We start from the raw sequence: 12,185 nt of genomic DNA on the forward strand, positions 1-12,185 counted from the left end.
AAACATGGCAAACCTTCCCGTATGTTTAAAGATAATTCATTTGCCCTCCAAAGTCCCTCACTCCATCTCTCAGGTTCCCTATACAGCAAATCTCATTCCTTCCTCCTCTTCCCATTCTCTCATGCTGTTCTCCAGTGCAATGGGACTCAGTTTCCCACAATGCAAACCATCTCCAACCAAGAACAGGGCCACCCTTAAAGGGTCACAGAACAGAGCCAGCCTCTGTCTTCCATTTATTGTTGCAACACATACCCCATGTTGTCTCTGCTCTTACCACCTCTAAGAACAAGTACAAACATTAAACATCATATTGCCCTCCTATGCTTATTTTTACATGTACAAAGTATCACCTAGAAAATCATTGCAAAACATGGATTATGCACGCAATTATCTTCAAATAATAGCCTGTCACAAATTAATACTCTAGTAATTTCTAATAGCCTAACATTGTCTTTGCCCTGACTTAAACTTAAGAGAGCTCACTTCTGTACTCAGGTAAGGATTAAATGCAGTCTTAGCTGGATGCCACAGAATAAGTCTGGGCCCAAGAATTTTTCTCAATGACTTATCAACAGGGAAAGAGCCTTTCATCTAACCAACAAGGAGTTGAATGAAATTCTGGAGAGCTCCCTAAATGGCAGGAGTGAATTGCCCTCCTAATCCTCATGGATACTAAATCCTGAACTGCTCAGAAACAAAATACAGAGCTCTTGAGGTTTTAGACAAGTGCTATTTTTTGTCATGTTACTTAGTCTTTATTCTGATCCTCACAAGAGCCCTGCGAAGTAGGCAAATGAGGTATTACTGTCCTCTCAAAGGGACTGGAGCAAGTTTCCTCCATTATTTGTCAGGAAAACAGCAACGATAACAAAAAAGCATTTTAGGAAGTGAAATTTTGGACGAATGTTAAATTTATAAAGTCTTTTTACTTGAAACAAAATCATTTCTTCATCAAAGAAAAATAAAACAGTACAGAGCACATATATTAGCTTCCAACAAAACACAATAGCTTTTTAATATACCTAAGTATGTTAATAACCTCTGTGTATTTTATTTAAGGCCAGTGAAATTGTGAAAACTTACCTGAAACATTTGTCTGACTTTTCTTCGGGGCAGATTGACATTCAGTTTATGCATCAGCTGATGTATCTCTTCAATATTCAGCAAGCCGTCACCATTCTTATCAGCTTCCTCAAAGGTCTGCTTCACCCATGTGCAGAAAGGTCAAAGAAAACACCTGTGTTCTCATCAAAATTAAAAACTGCTCTCTCACAGAATACTCGCAAGGACATTTATCAGTAACACAGAACTTGAGAAGAAATTCTTTTGAGGAGCCCCTGCAATCCATAGGCTCTGATGAGCTACTAATAATGATGACAATAACAATGACAACAACAAACCAGGAATGGAAGGGGAACACATAAAGGGGGTAAGGGGGTTCCCGGCTGGGTGCAGTGGCTCATGCCTATAATCTCAACAGTCTGTGAGGGTGAGGCAGGTGGATCACCTGAGGTCAGGAGTTTGAGACCAGCCTGGCCAACATGCTGAAACCCTGTCTCTACTAAAAATACAAAAATTAGCTAGGCATGGTGGCAGGCGCCTGTAATCCCAGCAATTTGTGAAGCTGAGGCAGGAGAATCGCTTGAACCCGGGAGGTGGAGGTTGCAGTGAGCCAAGATTGCTCTCCAGCCTGGGTGACAAGAATGAAACTCCGTCTCAAAAGAAAAAAAGGGGCGGGGGGTGGTTCCCTCCATTGCGAAATGAGAGTTAAACCAAATTATTTTGAGCATCTTTAATTCAAACATTCTTATTCAATCTTATCCAAATTAAATATCAAATCTATTATTGCAAAACACTATATCACTATCCTAAATGGAAGGAGTGAATTACCCTCCTAATCCTCATGGATACTAAAACCTCATGGATACTAAAAGGTACGTTACTGGTTCTAATTTCACTCTAGCAAGAAAATGACACCTTAATTTACACCTCCAATAGCAAACTCCATAAACATAAATATTTCTATATGACTTTAAACGTTATCCCTTTTTGCTTTTCATTTTCTGACCAGTTTTTCTCAGTTATGCTGCCATGTTCATAACACAAATCTTGTGTCCCTATTAGTTCTCATTCACAAGGTTAGAGTTCTCCGTTTATGAGGCATACAGATGGCATGTAGCAGGAATGGCCCAGTATTACATCTCTCTGACACTTTCTGTTTAAGAATCTCTTTATGATGAAACCCCAAATATCATAAATATAGGGCTTATCTTCTCCTATGCCCTTTTACCTACTATCTTTTTACCTTCGCAATACCCCATGGTACACGATATTTTCAATTCTCTTTTCTCTGTCCCACTCAGACATTTAGCAAATGAGACCATCTAATTCAATCTCATCATTGTTCAGATAAGGACATAAAATGAGAGGAGAGAGAGAAACCTGATAAAAATTAGTATGAGAACCAGGTCTCAACCCAGGTCTTTTGTACCTGATTTAGCACACTCTTCTACACATAAGGTCTGTCTCTACACCACGCTTCTCTTCCTATTACTGGCTTTGATGGTTCTCACTTAATTGGCCCAAATTTCTAAATCACGGACAGGTAATGTGAAGTACAAACATAATGTGCTAGGAGGTGCCCTCAAAGCTCAGGTATGAGATTAAGTGACTGAGAATAAGAAGATGAGTTTAGAGGGAGGAGCCAAGATGGCCGAATAGGAACAGCTCCGGTCTACAGCTCCCAGCGTGAGCGACGCAGAAGACGGTGATTTCTGCATTTCCATCTGAGGTACCGGGTTCATCTCACTAGGGAGTGCCAGACAGTGGGCGCAGGACAGTGGGTGCGCATACCGTGCGCGAGCCGAAGCAGGGCGAGGCATTGCCTCACCTGGGAAGCGCAAGGGGTCAGGGAGTTCCCTTTCCGAGTCAAAGAAAAGGGTGACGGACGCACCTGGAAAACTCGGGTCACTCCCACCCGAATATTGCGCGTTTCAGACCGGCTTAAAAAACGGCGCACCACGAGACTATATCCCACACCTGGCTCGGAGGGTCCTACGCCCTCGGAATCTCGCTGATTGCTAGCACAGCAGTCTGAGATCAAACTGCAAGGCGGCAGCGAGGCTGGGGGAGGGGCGCCCGCCATTGCCCAGGCTTGCTTAGGTAAACAAAACAGCCGGGAAGCTCGAACTGGGTGGAGCCCACCACAGCTCAAGGAGGCCTGCCTGCCTCTGTAGGCTCCACCTCTGGGGGCAGGGCACAGACAAACAAAAAGACAGCAGTAACCTCTGCAGACTTAAATGTCCCTGTCTGACAGCTTTGAAGAGAGCAGTGGTTCTCCCAGCACGCAGCTGGAGATCTGAGAACGGGCAGACTGCCTCCTCAAGTGGGTCCCTAACCCCTGACCCCCGAGCAGCCTAACTGGGAGGCACCCCCCAGCAGGGGCACACTGACACCTCACACGGCAGGGTATTCCAACAGACCTGCAGCTGAGGGTCCTGTCTGTTAGAAGGAAAACTAACAAACAGAAAGGACATCCACACCGAAAACCCATCTGTACATCACCATCATCAAAGACCAAAAGTAGATAAAACCACAAAGATGGGGAGAAAACAGAACAGAAAAACAGGAAACTCTAAAATGCAGAGCGCCTCTCCTCCTCCAAAGGAACACAGTTCCTCACCAGCAACGGAGCAAAGCTGGATGGAGAATGATTTTGATGAGCTGAGAGAAGAAGGCTTCAGACGATCAAATTACTCTGAGCTATGAGAGGACATTCAAACCAAAGGCAAAGAAGTTGAAAACTTTGAAAAAAATTTAGAAGAATGTATAACTAGAATAACCAATACAGAGAAGTGCTTAAAGGAGCTGATGGAGCTGAAAACCAAGGCTCGAGAACTACGTGAAGAATGCAGAAGCCTCAGGAGCCGATGCGATCAACTGGAAGAAAGGGTATCAGCAATGGAAGATGAAATGAATGAAACGAAGCGAGAAGGGAAGTCTAGAGAAAAAAGAATAAAAAGAAATGAGCAAAGCCTCCAAGAAATATGGGACTATGTGAAAAGACCAAATCTACGTCTGATTGGTGTACCTGAAAGTGATGCGGAGAATGAAACCAAGTTGGAAAACACTCTGCAGGATATTATCCAGGAGAACTTCCCCAATCTAGCAAGGCAGGCCAACGTTCAGATTCAGGAAATACAGAGAACACCACAAAGATACTCCTCGAGAAGAGCAACTCCAAGACACATAATTGTCAGATTCACCAAAGTTGAAATGAAGGAAAAAATGTTAAGGGCAGCCAGACAGAAAGGTCGGGTTACCCTCAAAGGGAAGCCCATCAGACTAACAGCGGATCTCTCGGCAGAAACCCTACAAGCCAGAAGAGAGTGGGGGCCGATATTCAACATTCTTAAAGAAAAGAATTTTCAACCCAGAATTTCATATCCAGCCAAACTAAGCTTCATAAGTGAAGGAGAAATAAAATACTTTACAGACAAGCAAATGCTGACCGATTTTGTCACCACCAGGCCTGCCCTAAAAGAGCTCCTGAAGGAAGCGCTAAATATGGAAAGGAACAACCGGTACCAGCCGCTGCAAAATCATGCCAAAATGTAAAGACCATCAAGACTAGGAAGAAACTGCATCAACTAATGAGCAAAATCACCAGCTAACATCATAATGACAGGATCAAATTCACACATAACAATATTAACTTTAAATGTAAATGGACTAAATGCTCCAATTAAAAGACACAGACTGGCAAGGTGGATAAAGAGTCAAGACCCATCAGTGTGCTGTATTCAGGAAACCCATCTCACGTGCAGAGACACACATAGGCTCAAAATAAAAGGATGGAGGAAGATCTACCAAGCAAATGGAAAACAAAAAAAGGCAGGGGTTGCAATCCTAGTCTCTGATAAAACAGACTTTAAACCAACAAAGATCAAAAGAGACAAAGAAGGCCATTACATAATGGTAAAGGGATCAATTCAACAAGAGGAGCTAACTATCCTAAATATTTATGCACCCAATACAGGAGCACCCAGATTCATAAAGCAAGTCCTGAGTGACCTACAAAGAGACTTAGACTCCCACACATTAATAATGGGAGACTTTAACACCCCACTGTCAACATTAGACAGATCAACGAGACAGAAAGTCAACAAGGATACCCAGGAATTGAACTCAGCTCTGCACCAAGCGGACCTAATAGACATCTACAGAACTCTCCACCCCAAATCAACAGAATATACATTTTTTTCAGCACCACACCACACCTATTCCAAAATTGACCACATACTTGGAAGTAAAGCTCTCCTCAGCAAATGTAAAAGAACAGAAATTATAACAAACTATCTCTCAGACCACAGTGCAATCAAACTAGAACTCAGGATTAAGAATCTCACTCAAAGCCGCTCAACTACATGGAAACTCAGCAACCTGCTCCTGAATGACTGCTGGGTACATAACGAAATGAAGGCAGAAATAAAGATGTTCTTTGAAACCAATGAGAACAAAGACACAACATACCAGAATCTCTGGGACGCATTCAAAGCAGTGTGCAGAGGGAAATTTATAGCACTAAATGCCCACAAGAGAAAGCAGGAAAGATCCAAAATTGACACCCTAACATCACAATTAAAAGAACTAGAAAAGCAAGAGCAAACACATTCAAAAGCTAGCAGAAGGCAAGAAATAACTAAAATCAGAGCAGAACTGAAGGAAATAGAGACACAAAAAACCCTTCAAAAAATTAATGAATCCAGGAGCTGGTTTTTTGAAAGGATCAACAAAATTGATAGACCGCTAGCAAGACTAATAAAGAAAAAAAGAGAGAAGAATCAAATAGACACAATAAAAAATGATAAAGGGGATATCACCACCGATCCCACAGAAATACAAACTACCATCAGAGAATACTACAAACACCTCTACGCAAATAAACTAGAAAATCTAGAAGAAATGGATACATTCCTCGACACATACACTCTCCCAAGACTAAACCAGGAAGAAGTTGAATCTCTGAATAGACCAATAACAGGAGCTGAAATTGTGGCAATAATCAATAGTTTACCAACCAAAAAGAGTCCAGGACCAGATGGATTCACAGCCGAATTCTACCAGAGGTACAAGGAGGAACTGGTACCATTCCTTCTGAAACTATTCCAATCAATAGAAAAAGAGGGAATCCTCCCTAACTCATTTTATGAGGCCAGCATCATTCTGATACCAAAGCCTGGCAGAGACACAACCAAAAAAGAGAATTTTAGACCAATATCCTTGATGAACATTGATGCAAAAATCCTCAATAAAATACTGGCAAACCGAATCCAGCAGCACATCAAAAAGCTTATCCACCATGATCAAGTGGGCTTCATCCCTGGGATGCAAGGCGGGTTCAACATACGCAAATCAATAAATGTAATCCAGCATATAAACAGAGCCAAAGACAAAAACCACATGATTATCTCAATAGATGCAGAAAAAGCCTTTGACAAAATTCAACAACCCTTCATGCTAAAAACTCTCAATAAATTAGGTATTGATGGGACATATTTCAAAATAATAAGAGCTATCTATGACAAACCCACAGCCAATATCATACTGAATGGGCAAAAACTGGAAGCATTCCCTTTGAAAACTGGCACAAGACAGGGATGCCCTCTCTCACCGCTCCTATTCAACATAGTGTTGGAAGTTCTGGCCAGGGCAATCAGGCAGGAGAAGGAAATAAAGGGTATTCAATTAGGAAAAGAGGAAGTCAAATTGTCCCTGTTTGCAGACGACATGATTGTTTATCTAGAAAACCCCATCGTCTCAGCCCAAAATCTCCTTAAGCTGATAAGCAACTTCAGCAAAGTCTCAGGATACAAAATCAATGTACAAAAATCACAAGCATTCTTATACACCAACAACAGACAAACAGAGAGCCAAATCATGAGTGAACTCCCATTCACAATTGCTTCAAAGAGAATAAAATACCTAGGAATCCAACTTACAAGGGATGTGAAGCACCTCTTCAAGGAGAACTACAAACCACTGCTCAAGGAAATAAAAGAGGATACAAACAAATGGAAGAACATTCCTTGCTCGTGGGAAGGAAGAATCAATATCGTGAAAATGGCCATACTGCCCAAGGTAATTTACAGATTCAATGCCATCCCCATCAAGCTACCAATGACTTTCTTCACAGAATTGGAAAAAACTACTTCAAAGTTCATATGGAACCAAAAGAGAGCCCGCATCGCCAAGTCAATCCTAAGCCAAAAGAACAAAGCTGGAGGCATCACACTACCTGACTTCAAACTATACTACAAGGCTACAGTAACCAAAACAGCATGGTACTGGTACCAAAACAGAAATATAGATCAATGGAACAGAACAGAGCCCTCAGAAATAACGCCACTTACCTACAACTATCTGATCTTTGACAAACCTGAGAAAAACAAGCAATGGGGAAAGGATTCCCTATTTAATAAATGGTGCTGGGAAAACTGGCTAGCCATATGTAGAAAGCTGAAACTGGATCCCTTCCTTACACCTTATACAAAAATCAATTCAAGATGGATTAAAGATTTAAACGTTAGACCTAAAACCATAAAAACCCTAGAAGAAAACCTAGGCATTACCATTCAGGACATAGGCGTGGGCAAGGACTTCATGTCCAAAACACCAAAAGCAATGGCAACAAAAGCCAAAATTGACAAATGGGATCTAATTAAACTAAAGAGCTTCTGCACAGCAAAAGAAACTACCATCAGAGTGAATAGGCAACCTACAACATGGGAGAAAATTTTTGCAACCTACTCATCTGACAAAGGGCTAATATCCAGAATCTACAGTGAACTCAAACAAATTTACAAGAAAAAAACAAACAACCCCATCAAAAAGTGGGCGAAGGACATGAACAGGCACTTCTCAAAAGAAGACATTTATGCAGCCAAAAAACACATGAAAAAATGCTCATCATCACTGGCCATCAGAGAAATGCAAATCAAAACCACTATGAGATATCATCTCACACCAGTTAGAATGGCAATCATTAAAAAGTCAGGAAACAACAGGTGCTGGAGAGGATGTGGAGAAATAGGAACACTTTTACACTGTTGGTGGGACTGTAAACTAGTTCAACCATTGTGGAAGTCAGTGTGGCGATTCCTCAGGGATCTAGAACTAGAAATACCATTTGACCCAGCCATCCCATTACTGGGTATATACCCAAATGACTATAAATCATGCTGCTATAAAGACACATGCACACGTATGTTTATTGTGACATTATTCACAATAGCAAAGACTTGGAACCAACCCAAATGTCCAACAATGATAGACTGGATTAAGAAAATGTGGCACATATACACCATGGAATACTATGCAGCCATAAAAAATGATGAGTTCATATCCTTTGTAGGGACATGGATGAAGTTGGAAACCATCATTCTCAGTAAACTATCGCAAGAACAAAAAACCAAACACCGCATATTCTCACTCATAGGTGGGAATTGAACAATGAGATCACATGGACACAGGAAGGGGAATATCATACTCTGGGGACTGTGGTGGGGAGGGGGGAAGGGGGAGGGATAGCATTGGGAGATATACCTAATGCTAGATGACGAGTTAGTGGGTGCAGCGCACCAGCATGGCACATGTATACATATGTAACTAACCTGCACAATGTGCACATGTACCCTAAAACTTAAAGTATAATAAAAAAAAAAAAAGAAGAAGATGAGTGTAGATACAAAAGGTTTACATCATGTGAACTGAAATTTTAAAAGATCCTCAGTGGGAGGAGCCTTGGGTTGCTTTACATAGTGAGAATGCAGATGAAATGGTAACACAGGAATTGAAAATTCCCAGTTAACTTTTAGCAAAGGATTTTTTCAAATGGATGATTCATAGTTGTTGAGGGATAGGTTACAAAAGGCAAGTACTGCGTGCATATTTAGAAAACCAATTAAACTTCAATATTGAAGGGTAATGGAGAGGAAAAGAATAAGGTGATAGATAGAAAGAAACCAGAGAATCAAAGTAAGCTAAAGGTATAGTTTTAAAAACCAAGAAATGGGAGAATGAATGTATTTCAGAGGAGAGGGTACAGCATATTTCCATTTCTATGTGATTCAAATTATGACTGTAGAAGATTATACCTCAGAAAGTAAAAACAACTAGAAAGGTAAGGTATTATGTCTTCTAAAATTAAGTAGAGGATATTTTCAGATCGCTTTACTTCATATTTTGTAAATACCTTATTTCATATTTTTTCCCTTTAAAACTTTTAAAATAACTAGCCCAGCTCTTTCTAGTTCAATTTTTCCTTACAGACTTGTCAGGACCTCATTTTATATGACCCCTGGAAGTTAAGGGAGGTCCAGATCTGGGGGGAAAATAACCGAAGAACCAAAAGGGTGAAACATTTGGCCCAATCACTAATAAGTGCCTGAGTCTCATTTTCTTCTGTTTTCAAGGCACGCAGCACGCACTTCGGGCTTTCAACTATGGACACTACTCTATGCCCCACAAAGTACATGGCTGGAGTTCAAAGAAGTGACAAAAGGAGTCTGACGGCAGTAATATTTTTATCCTTTTACTCTATAATTCTTTATCAAATATAATTCTTTATGGAAGCCTCTCAAAGTCTTCTCCAGAGAAGAGGCAGGGACAGCCAAACCCTAAGCATGTGTGTATTCCACAGATACAAACATTTAGGATAAGCCTGTGTCTGTCTGCAAAGCCTTTAGCACCAACACGGAAATCGGCCTTGATTATTGGTTTAGGGAACTGGTAAAGTAAAAACAGAGGCAGAATCAAACCAAGAAATGTATAGTAGTCCTAATTCTACTGCTTACTTGGCCTTGTGACAGTGGGTTACTCATATCACCTCCTGGAGCCTCCATTTCTTCACCTACAATATCAAGGAGCACAACTTTTAACCTTGAAATCCCTTCCAACTCTAAGATTCCATAAATGAAAAAACCATTCTTTCCAGTAACGGTCCACATAGTATACAACTCCAGGTAAAAATGTCCTGATATCTTAAAGATGTTCTTCATAATTAAGATATGAGTGTCCAATAAAGCCCTGAATTAATAATTTATAGCCACACTATAATAATTTTAAAAAGAGAAACAGTCATTCCTCAGAGAAAATCTGGGTGAGACTGAATGCGAAGTAATGATCTAGGATTTTCTATCAAGAGACTGTAGGAGCATGCAAAGCATTGAATGATCCTATCTAGTACAGGGGAGGGCAAACTTTTCTGTAAAGGGCCTGATAGTGAATATTTTAAGTTTTGCAGGACATTTGCTCTCAGCTGCAACTATTCCACTCTGTCACTGTTATGAGAAAGCAGCCATACAGATATAAATGAATGAACATGGTTGTGTTCCAATAAACCTTTATTGGAATTTCAGAAATTCCAATAAAACCTTTATTAAAATTTCAGAACCCTGAAATTCTAATTTCAAGTAATTTTCACAGGTCACAAAATGTTTTTCTTTTGATTTTTTTTAACCATTTAAAACCCATTCTTAGCTCAGGAGTCCACGCAAAAATCCTCCTGGATTGGGAGTGGGCCAGATTTGCCCAGTAGTTTGAGGGGGGAAGAATAAGGTCTGGATTTATAACATACATAACAGGTGGCCTAAAGCCTTCTGGAAGTAATAATTTCCCTCATGGGGTCAAGAGATAAGGTGGGGAAAACATGAAGGAGAATGGTCTGATAGAGAAAAATGCTGAGCCTAAGTGCCAGAACCATCATCTTTGCATACAGATCTGCTGAGTATTCAGACTTTCATTTATCTGAATAGGAAAGCTAAAGATTTGCCACTCTTTACCTCTTTTTAGCAATGACAGCAGTACCTATTACTTGTAAAGTGCTTATTAAGTGCTAGGCAGTGTTCTAAGGACTATATATAATCAATTGATCTTAACACACCTCTATATGGCAGACACTATCATTATCATCATCACCATGTTGCAGATAAAAGACTTGAAGGCAAAAGAACATAAGTAATTCATCCAAATTTGCATAGCACAGGCAGAGTGGGGGCTGGACCGCAGGCAGTGCAGCACCAGGGTCTGATCCCTAATGACACTGGATTTCTTCTAGTAAGTATGAGTACTGCATCATGGCCATCACTCAGCATGGCCATACTGCAGAAATAAGTTACGCTCTAGACTGGATGGATTTTCTCATGCAGCCATTTAATTTCATTATTCTCATTTTTCATTCACAGTTGAAATTTTCAGTCCTAAGTGAAAACTAATAATGAACGTCCCAAATCTGTTCTCTTCATTAATGTAGTTAAATGTTTATCAAATTAAGGATGTAATCCCATTATTAAGATACTATCTAGGCCAGGCGCGGTGGCTCACGCCTGTAATCCCAACACTTTGGGAGGCCGAGGCGGGAGGATCACGAGGTCAGGAGATGGAGACCATCCTGGCTAACACGGTGAAACCCCGTCCCTACTAAAAATACAAAAAATTAGCCGGGCGTGGTGGCGGGCGCCTGTAGTCCCAGCTACTCGGGAGCCAGAGGCAGGAGAATGGCGTGAACAGATGAGGGGGAGCTTGCAGTGAGCCGAGATCCTGCCACTGCACTCCAGCCTGGACGACAGAGCCAGACTCCATCTCAAAAAAAAAAAAAAATACAAAAAATACAAAAAATTAGCCGGGCGTGGTGGCGGGCACCTGTAGTCCCAGCTACTCAGGAGCCTGAGGCAGGAGAATGGCGTGAACCCAGGAGGCGGAGCTTGCAGTGAGCCAAGATCACACCACTGCACTCCAGCCTGGGTGACAGAGCGAGACTCCGCCTCAAACAAACAAACAAACAAAAAAATACTATCTAAAACCCTATTAAATTCTGACAAATATGTATGAAAATGATTCCCTGACTCAAAATAACCTTTCTCATTTTTCACTTCAGCTTTCTCTTTACTATTCATCAATTTATTTCCCTTTTATTCCATCACTGACACAAAAATCAACTGCTTCTATATTTCTTATAAAATTGTTTCTCTGTGTAGTGCCACAGTACACCTGCTTTCCGGACAGTATATTTTCAGAATACGGATCCCATAGACTATGAAAACTTTCAAGTGCCAGTAAACGTGGACAATCAGGTTCAAAAAACTTTTAACCAACAAAGCAAAAAGATGATTTATGCCCATCTCTAA

At 40.9% G+C, this 12,185-nt stretch overlaps 1 protein-coding gene across 14 annotated transcripts in view; it reads right to left on the reverse strand.

Moving 5' to 3' along the window:
• PLCH1 (phospholipase C eta 1) overlaps positions 1 to 12,185 on the reverse strand; it is a 269,548-nt gene that overhangs the window by 99,029 nt on the left and 158,334 nt on the right. For all 14 annotated transcript variants that reach the window (XM_063807279.1, XM_063807289.1, XM_063807288.1 and 11 more), the window contains one exon: positions 1,084 to 1,211. In XM_063807279.1, coding sequence (XP_063663349.1) covers positions 1,084 to 1,211 — 128 coding nt within the window. The remainder of the gene's footprint in view (positions 1 to 1,083; positions 1,212 to 12,185) is intronic.

This window comes from Pan troglodytes, chromosome 2 (assembly GCF_028858775.2).
Source record: "Pan troglodytes isolate AG18354 chromosome 2, NHGRI_mPanTro3-v2.0_pri, whole genome shotgun sequence".
Taxonomy (NCBI): domain Eukaryota; kingdom Metazoa; phylum Chordata; class Mammalia; order Primates; family Hominidae; genus Pan; species Pan troglodytes.